The sequence below is a fragment of the Eulemur rufifrons genome, chromosome 28, assembly GCF_041146395.1.
Source record: "Eulemur rufifrons isolate Redbay chromosome 28, OSU_ERuf_1, whole genome shotgun sequence".
NCBI lineage: Eukaryota > Metazoa > Chordata > Mammalia > Primates > Lemuridae > Eulemur > Eulemur rufifrons.
In genome coordinates this window covers 2,405,783-2,423,846 of record NC_091010.1, presented here as the reverse complement: position 1 = coordinate 2,423,846, position 18,064 = coordinate 2,405,783, and the positions used below count along the sequence as shown (strand labels likewise).

The 18,064-nt window shown below is 36.9% G+C and overlaps 1 protein-coding gene across 2 annotated transcripts in view; it reads right to left on the bottom strand.

Moving 5' to 3' along the window:
* The window catches only part of LOC138376519 (zinc finger protein 248), a 29,163-nt gene extending 11,328 nt beyond the window's left edge, over window positions 1-17,835 (bottom strand). For both annotated transcript variants that reach the window (XM_069460909.1, XM_069460908.1), the window contains exons 1-4: window positions 17,716-17,835; window positions 16,763-16,804; window positions 1,926-2,052; window positions 1,546-1,641 (exon numbers count right to left, since the gene is read on the bottom strand). In XM_069460909.1, coding sequence (XP_069317010.1) covers window positions 1,546-1,641; window positions 1,926-2,052; window positions 16,763-16,777 — 238 coding nt within the window. In that variant the 5' untranslated portion in view covers window positions 16,778-16,804; window positions 17,716-17,835. The remainder of the gene's footprint in view (window positions 1-1,545; window positions 1,642-1,925; window positions 2,053-16,762; window positions 16,805-17,715) is intronic.
* Window positions 17,836-18,064: the final 229 nt, after the last annotated feature.

The following is an 18,064-nucleotide window of genomic DNA, read 5'->3' as shown; positions in this document are numbered from 1 at the left end:
TTGCTCAATGTTACAGCCTCTGTTGTGACCAGAGCCTGGTTCTTGGCAGACGTTACTACAGTCTTGTCTCCTCTGCCCCCACCGAGGAGGCAGCACATTAATGGTTCTTCACAGTAATGTGCATGCAAATCATTTCCAACCTGCACCTGATGAGCTATTATACAGGAGGACAAAAATAGGAATGTGCACTTAGAAAGAGTACCACAGAATATTTTCTGAACGAATGAAAAAGAATGGCCTCTCCTAAACCTAGCTCCACAGGTAATCAACAAAGTAATTATCAAAATATCAGATTTAGGCAAAGTAAGAAAGGATCTTTTCTTGGAGAGACAAAATTTCAATAGAAAACCCCTGATCAGCAGCCATATGTTCAGGCCTGAGTTCTTGGCATACAGCCACCAGTAATTCAGTCATACAATGTGAAGTATTTAACTTACAGTAAAACATTGAGCTCTAACTTAAAACAAGTGAAATACCACCAATAAGACATTACCATGCATCATGCAATGTATAAACACTTTATATGCAATATTAATTATCTGAAAAAAGGCAAAGAAACAAGAATGAAAGTTTTCGATAAATGAGAAAACATAAACAAAATTTAATATATAGGATAGGGTTTCATATAAATTCTGGAGAGCAGAAAGAAAGAAATTTTAAGACAGGCAGAACAGGACCACAATGTAATAGTCAATGAAAGGGGACTTTCATTCATTAAGTAGCAACTATAGGTTATTCTGTCAGGCTAGTGAAGATAAATTGAATGCTTTAGTTAAAAAGAAAAACAACCAATGAAGAAGTAGTTCAAGTTAGGAATGAGAAAACACGTAATTCTGCTTTTGAGTGATATCAGCGAAGAATGAGAATATAAAGGGATGGAGAAGATGGTTTTGAATGGAAAATAACAATGAGAGCATGAAGAAATCAGTAAGAGATTTTGTACAGTGACCCCACTGCTGCCATTTAAGGTAGCAGTAGGATAGCAGGATGCACCTTACTTGACTCCTGGGAATAAGGCTCTCTGGTTTTTGTGTAGCACAGATTGTTCCTCCTCAATCTCCTCTAATGGACGAATTTAATGCCTTCTAAAGGTGATACTGTCCCAGGACTACTCTCACCTATATACAACCATACTCTAGAAAAGGGATTGGCGAACTATGACCACAAGGCAATGGCCCTTGAGCTAAGAACATTTTTTACGTTTTTAAAGGGAAAAAGATGGAAGTAGCAGTAGGGAAGAGGAAGGAAAGAGAGAGGAAGGAGGAAGAGGAAGAAAAATGAACAGCAACAGCAACCAAGACCATATGTGGTCCACTAAGCCTAAGAGGTAAATCACTCTGAAAATGTTGGAGAAAAAGGAAAAGGATTATAGTGAGAGTAACGTATGGAGGAATGACAAGGTAACAGGGATGTGGGCCAATTTCCAAAGGTCTGAGGCTAAAAGTAGAAATTTCTTTAAAATATTGCAAAGATGACAAACCCTAAACCAATGATCTAAGTTCTAATTTCCTCTGGCTTTCATCTGCCTTAAACTCACTGACTCACCTGGGTAGCACTGTCTTGGGAATCCTTTCTCTAAGATCCAGGGCTCTTCTCCTTGCTCTATCTTGAAGATCACTTCCGGCTTAGTAACACAATGCCCTGTTAAGAGAAAATAACACAGGACTGGGGCTAAAGAGCTTGGCTTCAGGCACACTGAGAAAATGATAGGGAAGAAAGGTACAGCTCCAGGAGCTCAAGGAAGGTACCCAAGTGAACCAATCCCTGAGGAGGGAAGAGGACATTCTTTATGGTGGCCAAAAGGTATTAGTCATCTCAGAGCCTCGAATCTCAAGCTTCAAACCAGAAAACTACAGGGCGTTCCTATGTTTGAGCAACTAAGAAATGCATGCTATTGGCAGTCACGTGGAAAAAAAAATCCTTACCTACTGAGACAAGGTTGCTGTAATTTTCCAGGATGACATCTCTGTATAATATCTTCTGAGCAGGGTCCAGAAGAGACCACTCTTCCTGGGTGAAGTCCACACATACATCCGTGAATGACACTTGTTCCTGTAACAGCATATTCCTTTTCTATATGAAGTAGTCAGAACTAAATAATGTAGAAAAGATTTAAGAGAACTAATCTCTTTACAGTTTACTGAAATATGACATATAGGATACCTCCTTTTGTGCTATACTATATAGAATAATACAAAATGTTTTGTACAAATTGAGTTTCCACTAAGGGCTTAGAATTGTCCTCTCTGCTGTGAATGCTACTGATGAAAACAAAATGGTTCCTGTTTTCGAAGTGCTTATGACCTGATTAAGAAGAAATACATATTCACAGTTATTAAATTTGACATTGTAGGAGCTAGCAGTGTGTACATGGTAGACTGGAGTTGCAGCGGAAAAGTCAGTTCTTTCACATTATCTTTTACATTATCAAGTTTCATCAAGGAAGTTAATACTTTCGGTTGTTAAATAATGGGATTGAAATGAATATGGCACAGGCTCTGACCACACTCAACACCTGACTGATTAAAGTGACTGCCCTGCAGTCTACCTGCCCATCTGAGAAAAGAATGAATCTTCTCTGCCTCAAGAGATCATCTTCTGGAGCCTTTAACAATTTTTTTTTGTTTGTTTTTAAACACAATATTTGGCATCCAGTAAAAAATTTCGTGGTATGTAAAGAGACAGGGACCAAGAAAAAAAATAGATTATAAAAGCAGACACATAGGTGACCCAGACATTGTAATTAACAAACAAGAACTTCAAAATGAATTAATATGTTCCATAAAACAAAGGAAAATATGAAAATAAACAAGAAGATGGGAGAAGTTCAACAGTGTATGGTATGTCTGTTGTACAGAAAAAGGGTTAATAGAGGAGGCCTGAAACTGCTATCCTTTGAAAGGTCTGTTGCAAGGGATCATGCTTGACTGGCATCTGGAAACTTAGATTTCAGGGGGGTTCTTATAAAATTTTCTGATACGAGTGGCTCACTGAGCCTAAACTGTTTGTATAAACAATATGGTTTATGCAAAATATGTGCATTCCTTCTGGGAGTCTAGAATTTTGGTATGTGCCAGGCCAAGAGTACCTATGTGACCAGCCCCTGATCAAAATTCTGGGCACCAAGTGTCTACTGAGCTTCCCTGGTATACATTTCACATGTGTTGTCATATGTCATAGTTAGAGGACTTAAGTGTGTTCTGTGAGACTCCACTGGGAGAAGACTCTTAGAATCTTGCTGATTTTGCTTTGTCTCCTTTCACTATATGCTGAGTCATCCTAGGGAATCATTAAACCTGGGTATGGTCTTGAGGACCTATTATACATGTATACACAGACACACACCCTAAACAATAAAATACACATTCTATCATTTTATTGGTACTCACATGGAACATTCACCAACATAGACCATACATATATACATACAGGCATAAAATGGGCATTCTAGAGCTGAAAAATAAAATATCTGAAATTAAGAGCTAATTAGATGGGTTCAAAATCATATTAGAAAAAGAAAACAAAATCTGAAACATGTATGCATCTAACAAAAGACTGTCAAAATACATAAGGTAAAAACTGATAGAAGTGAAAGGAAAGCTTAGAAATCTATATCACAGTTGGAGACTTCAACTCCCCTCTGTCAGTACTAATAGATCAGCAAGCTGAAAATCAGTAAGTATATAGGTAACCCCGACAGCAACATCAATCAACTTGATCTAACTGACATTTATAAAATACTCCCCACCCTAAACAATAACATACACATTCTATCATTTTATTTATACTACATGGAACATTCACCAACATAGACCATATTCTGGCCTATAAAACACACCTTAATGAACTTGAAGCAATAGCTGTCATACAAAGTATGTTTTCAGACCACAATGGAATTGAACAGAAACCAATAAAGCAAGAGATAGCTAGAAAATCCCTCTAAAACTTGAAAGCTAAACAATATACTTATAAATAATCTATAGGCCAAAGAAGAAGTCTCAAATTTTTAAATATTTTAAATGAAATAAAAATGAAAATACCAAAATTTGTGGGATGCTGAGAAAGCACATATAGGGAAATGTATAGCATCAAATGTATATTTTGTTCTCAAAAGACCCTTCTACAAAAATGAAAAGACGAGCCATAGACTGGAAGAAAATATTTGCAAAACACATGTCTAATAAAGGAGTTACATCCAAAATATACAAAAGAACTCTCAAAACTAAATAATAAAAATACAAGCAACCCCCTTGAAAAATATACATATAGCAAATAAACAAATGAATAAACATTCAACATCATTTGTCATTATCGATACCAAAATGAGATAATGACATTTATTAGAAAGGTTAAATGTAAACTACCCATGAGTTCATACTAATATAAATAAATGATTATATAAATGGGAGAGAACAGACAAATCTCCTGTGCAGAATCACTAACAATTTATGTGGATACTCTGCCATCAAGGAAGCATAACTCTCCATTTCCTTCCAAAGAGTATAGTATGAAAACAGAGGAAGAAAGGGTAACTTTCCAGTGAAGAAATGTGACCACACTACCTCAACCAGGTAACTAACAGTAATACATCAACGGTGACAAGTCATGTTGATAGCATTTTCCTTTGATATGATGTAACCAAATGGCACTTTACCTCTGTAGTCTTCCTCTAAGAAACTCTAACCCCGGTCTAATCCTGAGAAAAACAGCAGACAAATATCAACTGAGGGACATTCTACAAAACACTGGATTTGTACTTCTCAAAACTGTCAAGGTCATCAAAACAAGGAAAGTCTGAGAACCTGTTCCAGTCAAGGAGTCTAAGGAGACAAGATAACTAAGTAGAATGTGGATATCCTGAGATAGAAAAATTGTAGTAGGGAAAAATTAAGAAAATCTCAATAAAGTAGTCATTACTTAAAAATAAATCAATACTGTCACATTAGTTGTGACAAATATACTATATTAAGATGTTAATAACAGAAGAAACTATGTCTGTGGGGATGTGGATGGGAACTCTCTGTACTATTTTCACAACTTTTCCATAAATCTAAAACTCTTCTAAAGCAAAAAAGTTTATTGGTAAAAAATACGGAACAAATAAGAGGACAAGATTAATGAAGTGCAGTGATGCCAGCAAAATGGAGAAGTGGGCAGTATGAAGCTCACGGCCTTCACGGAGACATCAAACAACAAGCAGGAACTGTCAGAATAAACTCTGTCACAACTCCGAGAAGGTCAAAGGCTCATTGCAACCAAGTGAATGCTGAATCAAGAAAAAGACAGCTTCAAAATGGTAGGAAAGCTTTGTGGCATTTCCACTTCCTACAACCCTCCTTGGTTGGTGGCAGCCTTGAGATGGAAGCCCATGCTCCAAGTGTGGGACCCTGGTGCTTGATTCTGGAGGGATCACAGCAGACCTTATTCACAAAGAATTGTTTGTCAATTCTAACCTGTGTGGGAACTACCTGAAGGACTGATGTAAGATGCTCGCCTCTGTTTCACCTAACTCAGAACTCACTTAGGGCAGAAAAGAAACGGGCATTGCTTGAAAACACTGTAAGGGGAACAAAATACGTGCAGCCACCTGGGGCAAAAGATTATGGTTGAGATATACAGTATGTTACCTAAAGCCTGGGAAGAAAACCTGGGGAAGAAAAGGTTCTTTGGAAAATCAGAGCTTTCAAAAAACCCCACAGATACTGGGGAATGTGGAAAGCAATGACATACTCAGGGCAGGATGCAAACCCACAAGCCTTAATAAGACCCTAAGCTCTCACCTCTGGCTGACCTCCATGTTCAGCGTGATCAGGATGTGAAGGCTAAAGAGGGCTGTAAACAGCCTGGCTAAGCATTGAAGAACACCTCAGCTTAGAGCCAAGCTGCCAACATGGGGAGAAGTGGGGTTTTTTGTTTGGTTGTTGTTGTTTTTAGCAACTGGTATTCAACGAAATCTCTGTAAAAACATTAGCCCAATACAAGCCCAGGAACAGAGACTTTAGACCACACACAACAAGTAAACCAGTCTTTACGAAAATAATATGGAAAGGTGATTAAACAGATAGACAACTGCAGCCTTCAAAATTGAAAAACGGCAAACCTTGGGGAAGGGTAAGAATCTGATTTCCAGTTACTACATTAAATTATTCAAATATCCAGTTTTCAACAACAAAAAAAAGGTATACAAAGACACGAGAACATATAGCCCACTCAAAGGAAAAATAAAGACCCTTCCTTGAGGAAGCCCAGACATTGGATTAGACAAAGACCTTAAATAAACTGTCTTAAATATGCTCAAAAAGGTAAAGAAAATCATGGACAAAAAACTAAAAGAAATGAGAAAAACAATGTATAAACTAACTTAGAAGTTACATATTAAAAAAATAGAAATTCTAAGGCTGAAAAGTAAAATGAGTGAAGTAAAAAATTCACTAGAGGATTTAACAGCCCATTTGAGCAGGCAGCAGCAAGAATCATGAACTGGATAACAGAATAATTGAAACAATCCAGTATGAAGAGCAGAACAGAAAAAAAAAGAAGAAAGATGAATAGACCCTAGTGGACCTTTGAGTGGGCTATAACATACATTACAGGAGTCCGAGAAGAAGACGGAAAGAGGCAGAAAGATATTTAAAGAAATAACGGCTAAAAACTATCCAGACTTTATTAAAGACACAAATCTTATCTCCAGAAAGCTCAACAAACTCCAAGGAAGAAAACTCAAAGAGATTTCACTAAGGCACACTATAGTCAAACTGTCAAAAGCCAAATAAAAACAATGAATGTCAAACATACCATGGAGGCCAGAAAGCAGTGGGATGACATCTTTAAATTACCATAAGAGGGAAAAACAAAACCAAAAAAACTACCAAGTGAGAATTGTAAAACTGGCAAATCAATCCTTCAAAAATGAAGGAGAAATTAAGACATCATTCCAGATAAACAAAAGTTGAGAGAGTTCATTATTACAAGTCCTCCCCTACAGGAAATAAATATTATACTAAATAGAATCCTTCAGGTTGAAATGAAAAGATCTTAGTACCTCAAAGATGTATGAAGAAATAAAGATCTCTGGTAAATGTTAACTATATAAGCACAAAAGCCAGCATTTTGTATTTGGGTTTGTAACTCCAGTTTTTTCTTCCTAAAGGAATTTAAGACAAATGCATAAATGGTAATTATAAATCTATGTTATTGGGCATACAATGTACAAAGATGTAACTTATGACAAAAACAACATAAGGGGATGAATGCAGCTGTATAGCAGCATTTTTGTATGAGAAAGCCAGCTAATAAATGTAGAAGGAATGAGAAAAATGTGAAAATCATCATTTTGCAACCACCAGTATAAGAACTAATTGAGACAAGTATCATCAATAGATGCTAAAAACACTGGGTGAGTGAAGTTGTTGGGAAGAATACCTTTGAAATGAAAACACAATATCATCACCTTTGTAGTATTCTAGCCAATAATGTTTAACATGAAACAACCATGATGATGTAATCAGACAATTTCAGATTCTCAAGACTAAAAATGCCAATTTCAGGAAAGAAAAAAAAAGCAGGAATCTGCTCTAGATTAGAAAAAAGTAAAAGAGCATTAGAACTGAACATAATGTGACACCATTCACTGGATACTGACTTGGAAAAAAATACATTTAACATCTGGAGAAATTTCAATTTGGAGAGTACACTAAATAATATCATCTCAATATAAGGAAAACTTTGCTCTTAGGAAAAACATGCCGAAGTGTCATGATGCTTACACAACTTATTTTCAAAAGGTTCAGCAAAAGGGTATAGAATAGATAAGTCAGTAGAGAAAGCGAATGTGGTAATTAGTTAATAAGAGGTTAATCTAGGTGAAGTATAAAGAGAAGTTTTCACTATATTATATTTTCAACTTTTCTGCAGGTTTGAGACTGTTTTAAATAAAAAATTAGGGGGAGATATTTTTAAATGATTACTATTTACATGTACATATTTTGTGGATATGGTTCCTTACCACAACTTCCTCCAATAATAACTTAGTTCATTCGTTCGTTTGTTCTTTCTTTCTTTCTTTTTTTTAAAGAGATAGGGTCTTGCTCTGTTGCCCAGGCTGGAGTGCAGTGGCACCATCAATAGCTTACTGCAGCCTCAAATTCCTGGGCTCAAGTGATTCTTTCACCTCAGCCTCCTGAGTAGCAGGGAATACAGGTACACTCCACCATGCCTGGCTAATTTTTTTTTCTTTCTTTCTTTTTTTTTTTTTTTTAAGAGACAGGGTTTCACTATATTGCTTACTCCTGGGCTCAAGTGATCCTCTTGCCTGAGCCTCCTCAAGCACTGTGGAGCCAGTGAGCCACAGCACCTGGCTAGCTATTTCTTATTTAAAAATATTGTCTCATTTTGAGAAAGTTTGAGAAAGTTTAAAGTACAGTGGATTTAGATATTATGGATAACTATAAATTTTTTTAGCATGATAATGGTATTGTGGTTAGATGAGTAAATGTCCTTATTCAGCAGAAATGTAATTAGGGGAAAGTGTTATAATGTGTATAACTTATTTTCAAATACATTTCACAAAAATAAAATGTATATACAGAGGGGAGATAAAACAAATAAGGCAAAAATGTTAACTGATAAATCTAGGTAAAAATTATATTGGTGTTTATTTTGTTTGAAAATTTTCATACTAAAGGTTAAGAAAAGGAGGCCATATCTTTCAGAGATCCATATCAACATATTTACAAAGAAAATAATTTAATTGAATTTGTTTCAAAATAATGTCAGCAGGAATGGGTAAAAGTAAAAAGGAAGCAGTACTGGCTCTGAGTTGATAACTGGTGAAGCTGAGAATGGGTATATGGGGGTTAATATACTATTTTCTTACTTTTGTGTGAGTCTGCAATTTTCCAAAATAAAAAGCTAAAAGAATTGACATTTCTAGTCTGAAGTAAATATGTATCTCCCGTAACTCCAAAATATCAGTGAAGAAACATAAAGGTATAAATATATAATGACAGCAGAATACTCCTGGAAAGAGGCCCCTCAGCAGAAGAAAAATTTTGAGCAATTTCTGAAAGATACAGAATCAGCAAGAACAAACAGAAGTCAGAGGCATGATGACCATTTCAAGCACAGCAGTGAGCAGGGAAATCTTCCTGGGTTCCGGTGGGAAGCTGGTGATATTTCTCATCTATTTATGTTTCCTTACCAATTCACCTACTGTCCTTGAATGAGCCTTTCCATTGTGAGAAAGAATAATAGGGGACAGGTTTCCCATCAGCTGAGTAAATTCACATTAGCTACCTGTGCTGATCAAACCATTTCTTCACTTTTATATATGAACAGAAAACAAACACCAGATATTTGAGGAAAATCAACAGCATAAAGCATAAGTACCAAGATGACTAGAAGTAAATGCTATGAAACCAAAATCAATATAAGGAAAAGAAAAGAAAAATTAATTCTAACATCCTCAAACATATTTTTAAGACTATTACATCTAAACTGAGAACAGCCTATAATGATAAGAAGCCATCAGAGAGAAACAAAGAGTACTAAGAAATTAAAAACATGGTTCCCAAATTGTGAAAACGTAAAAAAAAAAAAAAAAAAAAAAAAAAAAAGGGAAGAAATTCTAAAGGACCTTAAAAGAAGGCTTGGAAATAGAATGAACATGGAAGACAGTACAAAAAGAGAAATGGAAATGAAGATAAACAAGAACACAGATGATGGATTCTGGAGATGTAATATTATACCAGAAGAAATTCCAGGGAAAACACAGAGGCTGAAGAAAAAGAAACAGGAAAAAATGATAATAACTATATATATTTACCAAAATGTCTCTCAGCAGAAGAAATTTCTAAACTCCAAAAATAAGAATATATCCTTCAAAATACCAATACAAACAAAATAAAAAACAATGGCCCTAAAGGAATGCAAGTCGATGCAAATGTCAGAACCTGACTTTGAATCTGCAGCTCCAAGAGAAACAACAACAGAGAAAAGTCTGGGCAAGGATCTGGACAGAGTTTTCTAGAGGCAAAGTCTCATTTGCAAGAAGCCCAAAGACATTCAGGCAGGCCAAGCCCTAGAGAGGATATCACCCTTATACTCCATCAAAATAACAAAAAATAACATCTACGTTTTTTAAAAAAAGGAATTCAAAAGTGGACAACACCACACAAATAATAGTGGTGAACAAATGTAAGAGACCAGCATAAAATAGCTTTTGGAGAAGCTACAGCAGATGATTCTGGGAGTTTCTTTTAAAAACTGGGAAAGGAAAGTGCTTATGTAACTCAAAACATAAGTTAGAAGGCCTTATGTTAGTTTTAAGGGATATATAAACCAAGTTTTTAACGTCCAATTATAGCTAATGCTAAAATACCACGTGGCACTACTACTCCAACTGAGAAGTTATGGCAGGACATTGTAGTTTACCAACAATCAAGCTGAAATGAGGTAATACAACAAGCAATGGGTAATAAAGCACTTCAGGGTCATTTTCTTCTGTCCCAAATGCTCAGCAAGGGGAACCTTAAACTTCTTATGTACCAAATAGCTCTCTTATTCCAAGTGGACAATTTAAAATATAGCAACTCTCTTAGAACAGAGTTTGTAATTCAACAACACATATTAAGACATAGAACAATCATTAATAGTTGCTAAATGAATGAATGAATGACTGGATTAAGTAAGATTCCAAGGAACACTAAATTCAGGGAAAGGAAGATATTAGCTGACAAAGACAACTAATTGAGTCAGTCAATAAATATCTTACCCTTAACATGAGTATCTTGATGAAATTTCCATCAATATCCCAACAAACACTTTTATAAACAAAGGCTGGCTTATCCTGAAACTTACAATGGAAGGCACAGGCCACAAGAATACCTAAAGCAATTTTCAAAAAGAAAAATAGAGTGAAAGGAATCTCTCTACACAATATTAAGGCTCACTATATAGTTACAGCAATCAAGACGTGTGGTATCAGCAGAGGGATAGACACACACACCAGTGGAACACAAAAGAGAACCAGAAATAGACCCATATGCCCAAATGATTTCTGACAAAGGTGCAAAAGCAGCTCAATGGCATTTTCACAAATTTCAATGAAAAATTCAATGGAATTTTCACAAACTTGTGAAAAAACATTTTCAGCAAATGGTGCTGGAGTAATTGTACATCCATAGGCAAAAACTGAACCTCAACCTAAACCACATACCTTACACAAAAATTCATCTAAATGGCCAGGCGAGGTAGCTCACACCTATAATCCTAGCACTCTGGGAGGCCAAGGCGGGAGGATCGCTTGAAGTCAGGAATTTGAGACCAGCCTGAGCAAGAGTGACACCCCATCTCTACTAAAATAGAAGAATTAGCCAGGCATTGTGGTATGTACCTGCAGTCCCAGTTACTCAGGAGGCTGAGGCAGGAGGATCACTTGAGCCCAGGAGTTTGAGGCTGCAGTGAGCTATGATGACACCACTGCACTCTAGCCTGGGTGACAGAGTAAGACTCTGTCTCCAAAAAAAATAATAATAATAATAATTAAATGGATGAAGTACTTAAACATAAACCTATAAAAATTTGGGGGGGGGGAAGGGAGAAAATCTTTGGACATAGGGTTAGGCATGATCTATAACAGGAAATATTGATAAACTGGACCTCATCAAAATGAAAAACTTTCGCTCTGGTAAAATACCCAAAAAGATAAAAAGACAAGCTACAGACCAGGAGAAAATATTTTCAAATCACATATCTGACAAAGGACTATTATCTAAATATATAAAGAACTCTTAAAACTCAACAAGTGAAAAAAAACAATCCAATTAGAAAATGGTGTAGGAGATCAGAAAGAAATATGCCACCCCAAAATATGAAGGATTGTTGAGCTGAAGGCAATTAAGAAGCAGGTACAAGAAAGCTCTCTGCCCTCCATTTGCCTAAAAGGAGGACATAGGTTTATTAAGACAAGAGGTATCCTGCCTCCCTGTCTACCAGGAAGAACAGAGGTTAACCACTGAAGACAACAGGAGACCCTATCATCCTGGATTGGCACCAGAGGAAACTACATTAATGAGCTTTACTAATGAACCTTTATCTGTCATTTATTTGCCTTCCCACAAGTTGCCATCCCTAGATACTCAAAGTTCTTTTCCTTTGTCTTAGCATTTCTCCAAAAATTGACTGTTCTTTGTTGAAGATGCTGTATAAGCTGGAATTCAAAGCTACCTCTTTAAGAACTACTTATTCTCTGGGGTCTCTCATGTAATTATGAAAATATATGTTAATAAACTTGTTTGTTTTCCTCTTGTTAATCTATCTCTTGTTATAGGAGACCACTCCAACTAAAAGCCTATGGGGGAGTTCAATAAAAAATTAATATTCTTCCCTACAGTTCAAAGACACGAAGAACTATTTCAATGAAGAAAATATACACACGGCAAATATACACTAAATGATTTTGATGCAAATTAATACCACAATGAGATACCACTACATATCTATCAATGGCTAAAACAAAAAAACAGTGATAACACCAAATGATGGCAAAAATGGAGAGAAACTGGATCATGCACACATTGGCTGGTGGAAAGGTAAGATGGTATATTCACAGCAGCTTTATTTTTAATAGTCAACAACTGGAAATAACCTGGATGCTCTTGAACAGATGAATGGTTAAACTGTGGTACATTCACACCATGGAATACTAGTAAGTAACAAAAAGGAATGAACTATTGATACACATACAACCTGGATGAATCACCAGAGGAGTGATAAAAGCTAATCCCAAAATGTTACATACTGCATGATTCCTCTTCTATAATATTTTTGAAAGAACAGAAACAGATTAGTAGTTGCTAGAGTTTAGGGATGAGTTTGTAGGGGTGGGGGTGGCGGAATGACAAGGCCAGGATGGACGTGGGTGTGGCTATAAAAGGGCAACAGGAGGGATCTTTGTGGTGATGGACTGTTCTGTATCTTGACTGTGGTGGTGGATACATGAAACTACACACATGGTAAAAACCACATATAACCAACAATACACACCTGTGTATATATACAAACGAATAAAACTGGGGAAATATGAGTAAGATTGGTGGCAGTACCACAGTTTTGCATGTTATCACTGGGAAAAACTGTGTAAAGGGTACATAGGATGTCCCTATATTATTTCTTACACACGAATGTGGATCTACAATTATCTCACAATAAAAAGTTTAATTTAAAAAAACCCTCAGTTAAGGATTATTAAGATAGCCATTTTCATTTATTCTTCAGTCAGTTGCCTGCTCATATTCTTTGCCTACTATTCGACTTTCTTCTTTTTAATGTATTTCAATTTACCCTTTTTATTTGTATGACATTTAATATGGATTGAAATTTTTTTTTATTTCAGCTTATTATGGGGGTACAAAAGTTTAAGTTATGTATATTGCCCATGCCTCCCTCCCCCCCAAGTCAGAGCTTCAAGCGTGTCCATTCCCCAGACAGTGAGCATCGTACTCATTATGTAGGTATACACCCATTTCCCCCCATCCCCCAATGGATTGAAATTTTTAAAAATTGTTACATAATTCTCTCAATTTTTCATTTGCATCTTACACTTGTATCATGGAATCTTTGCATTTACATATATATACAAATATATGTATATAATTTTTCTTCCTTTTTTTTTAGAGACAGGGCCTGCTTTGCCACCCACACTGGAGTGCAATGTCACTATCACAGTTCACTGCAGCCTCCTAAGTAGCTAGGACTGCAGGTGTGTGCCACTACACCTGGCTAATTTTTATTTTTTTGTACAGCCGGAGTCTCATTATGCTGCCCAGGACTGGTCTCCAACTTCTGGCCTCATGTGAACCTCCTACCTCAGCCTCCCAAAGTGCTGGGATTAACAGGCATGAGCTACCACATCTGGTAACATGTATGTATGTAATTTTTATGAAGTAAAAATTTTTTATTATTAAAAAATATCAGTACTCAACATATTTAAGAAACTGAGACATGAAGCGTGAAGAATTTTAATTTCCCTGTGTCAGAAACAGGTATTTTATTCTGACTTCCTGGTTGTATTCTAATGATTTTGTTCTAGTTTCTCTGATATCAAGATGCAGTTTCTTGTTGAGGTCACTGCTTTCTTTGTGACTCTACTTTGAGAAAAAATAATTCATTCCAAGTAGAAAATTATAATATTTAAAATAAAAGAACACAAATTTGTATATTGTTTCTACTTGGAATTTACATTTTTGGATGTTTCCAAATGATTTTACAGTTTCATGAAGTACTATTAGAGTACCCTGTCTACACTGCAGGTTAGAAATGAAGCATGAAACTGCAAGAAGGAATGAGAGCACAGGAAAAGGCAAATATTTCAATAAATATAAAAGTCTACCAACTGTCTAAAGCCACAATACTAAAGATGTCTTGTGGGGTTTAGAACACAGGGAGGAGAAAAAAATTTTTCAACACACAGGGTAGGAGGTGGTAAATAGAATGATATTGTGATAATTTAATTGTTAGGTTCTTGCATACCAAGGTAAACTCCAAATGGATTAAAAATTAAAATGTATAAAAGTACTAGAATACATGGGCAGATTCCTTATAGTCACGAAGTGGGAAGGACTTTCATACTATGCCTCCAAATGCTATTATAAAATAACTCCAAAGCCATAAAGAAAATATTGATAAACTAGACAACAAAAACAATCAAATATTTGGGCAGGGGGAAAAAAGCACCATGAGCAATTATCAAAAGACAAACAATATATCAGAAAATAATGGTTTGTAGTCACATAATAAACAAGCAGTGTTATCGCTAATATACACAGAGGTAACCAGACACTGGGGGGAAAAGACCAGAAACCTAAGAGAAAAATGGGCAAAAGATATTAACAGTTCAAAGAAAAATAAATATAAGACACCCTTAGACACATGAAAAGATATCCAACCTCACTCATAGTGAGGAAAACTGTAGATGCAAATTTTATGAAATACCACTTTTTACCTATCAGTTGCCCAAAATCCAAAAGTTGAACCACATATTTTATAGGAGAAGCTGTGGAGAAACAAGCACTCTCACACATTGCCAAAGGGAAAACAAAATGACACTAGGACAGGCAGTACAACTATGCTGATCAAGTTCTGGGAATTCAAAAATATAAACCTGTACATACAAAATTATAAATTTACCAGCTTATTCATTACTACATGCTTTGTAAAATCAAAAGGTTAGAAGTAGTTTAATAAACTATGGACATCCACGCTTAAATTACCATGCAGTTGTGACCAAAGAGAGAAGAGGTAATCCACGTTTTGCCATAGAAATCTCTGGAACATGCTGCTTAAATGAAAAAGGAAGAATGGAAAATAGTGTGGAAGCTTGCTACTCCAAGGATGGTCCCCCGAGCTGCAGAATAGGCCTCAGGGGGACTTTTATCAGACATTCAGAACTGAGGGCCCTATTCATACTTACTAAATCAGAATCTGCATGTTAACAAGATGTCAAGATGCATCTAAGTTGAGAAGCCCTAAGGATAATGTTCACTTTTAAGTAAAGGGCAGGGGCCAGCAAGAATAAACATATATATTTTCTTTTACCTGGATAAAGAAACACCAGGAAGATAAACAAGAAACTAGAAAAAGAAACAGGTGTCTGTAGTAAGTAGGGAGACCATTCCTGTTTGTTTGGAACTGTCCCAATATATGCCACTTGTCCCAGCACAATTATTTATGGAACCTCTTTCACTTAGTGAAAATGTCTCAGTTTGGATCATAAATAAATGTCACCCTATCTAGAGGAGCAACAGGAACAGAGGACAGGAGTGCAAATTTTTACTTAGATCTTTTGTACCACTTCTTAAACATGTTAACATATTACCAATTCAAAAGCATTTCATTAAGAAAAAACACATGAAACCAGTCAGGAAAACCGGACTGAGAAGAGCAGCAGGCTAAGGATGGAAACTCAGGGATAAGTAGTGGCTGGGGTCAAAAGGAAAAGACACCTCCTTGAAAACTAGAGAGGAAATCAAAGTTAGGAAAGGATCGCTCTGCGGGCTGGTATCTCGGACACTAATAGAGGAGACTTTCAAAACAGAGATCGTGGTTAATAATATCAAAAGCTGCCAAACAGTTGAGTAACAGAAAGACAAAACATCCACTGGCCTTGACTACAGTTTAGTGGCTTTTTCCAGAACTGATTCACGCGAGTGGTGGTGAGGGACCAAGGCTGCATTCATCAGGTTGAAATGTAAATGAGAAATGCAGAAACAAGCCAGAACTGTCTGTGACTCAACCTAGAAATACAAACGAGCTGACACAAATACTTAGGGAGAGTTGCTCTGAGGACATGCAGTCCCTCCATTTCTCCACATCTTCAAGGTTTTATTCCCAGATCAAACAGGGCCAGAGAACTTGCCTCTCAAACTTCAATGTTTGGTCCCCTGAAAAGTATACACACCGAGTTCTCGGGCACTGTGCTTTTTGTTTCTACCAAGAAATGATTATAGACAACTTACTGCATTTATTTCGGGGGTGTTATTAGAAAAATCAGAGAAAACTTTAAATGACTTGGATAATTCTGTAACATTAAAAATCCTGCATCTAATTTGCCAAATGCCCCACTTTGGATCTGCTACTCTAGCTTTATTTCCCTTAATGTAAATTTTTGCCTGTCTCTATTTTTCCATTTTAAACAATATAAATCCTGTAAAGTTCAGAAAATCCATTTAAAACAAAGTGGAAATAAATAAACAAAAAAACTCACCTGGGATTTGTTCATTTTCTGCTCTTAGTAGAGGAGGGAGAGCTGAGGGAGAAGGAATGAAGAATGTCAGGAGAGACTTGGCCTGCCTTGCAGTTTCTGGATTCACCTGCCTATATAGGTCCACACACAAGATACTTACGTGTCCATGTGTGGCTCCGATATATGTTGAGCTTAGACGTGATACTTTTCACTGAGTGAATGTAAACATTTGTTTCTTACTGATTTATTACCAATTTAGGTTCTGTGACACAGAAAAATTTAAAAAAATGAAAAGATGAATTTAATAAATGACAATGATCTAAAAGAGGAAACACTATGGACTTGTCAAAATTTACTGTAGGAAAAACCCTCAGGCCATATTGTTTACCTATTTGCCAGCTAACACCCTTCATCCCTTGAGGTTCGATAACCCAAGAAACCTCTGGAAAAAGGGATGGGGGTGTTTAAGGCAAGATAAAATGTTTAAAAAGTTTGTTCTAACTTGCTTACAATTTCTCAAAAAAGGATCTTTTAATGAGAAACTAACTTTGATCAAAGAGTAACAAAATGGACAGCAGTGGCCCAGGAATGTGCATACCTGACTTCTAATCTTGGTTCTGCCACTAACAAATTAGGTGATCTGAACCAGTCACATTCTCAGACTTTTTTTCTCCCCATATTCCAAACAATGTCAAAACAGATAATCCGAAGAGGACCTGCCTGCATTACCATCCTGTGCAGGCCAGGAGAGCAGGAACCTCAGCATTTTCTATTATGAGCCACTGACAGCAGCTCGCCTCGCTGAAAAGCGAACGGGATATGAACGGTGTAGGGCATTTGAGGGAGGACTGATGACAGCATTTCCTTAGCCGTCACCGGTGAGCCTTTCACCCCCACCACGCCCTCAGAAACTCTCCAAACAGGTGACATTTCCTGTGCAGCCTGCGTGCCCACCCCTCTCAGCTCCAGCTCACCTCTCTCTTCTTAAACTTGTCCCAGACCGTCCACCGGCACACAGACTTCGATGGCTTCAGGATACTGTGTCATGATTACAAACACTAACTCTGGAGCCAGGAAAGGAGATAGGTGGCTAAACAGGCCAGCCCCTTCCCTCTCCCGCCGCACGAACACTGAGGCCCCAGGGACCGGCCTAAGAGCCGGCAGCAAGGGCGGTCTTCCGGGGCCCTCCCAGGGCTCCGTGCACTATACACACCAAATAAACACCGGAGTAGCTAAAAACACGAAAGTGCTCAAAGCAGCCCAAGGCGGCAAGTCTTCCCGATGTCCGTATTTTATACAGCAGGAACGCGCGTCTCGCGGCGG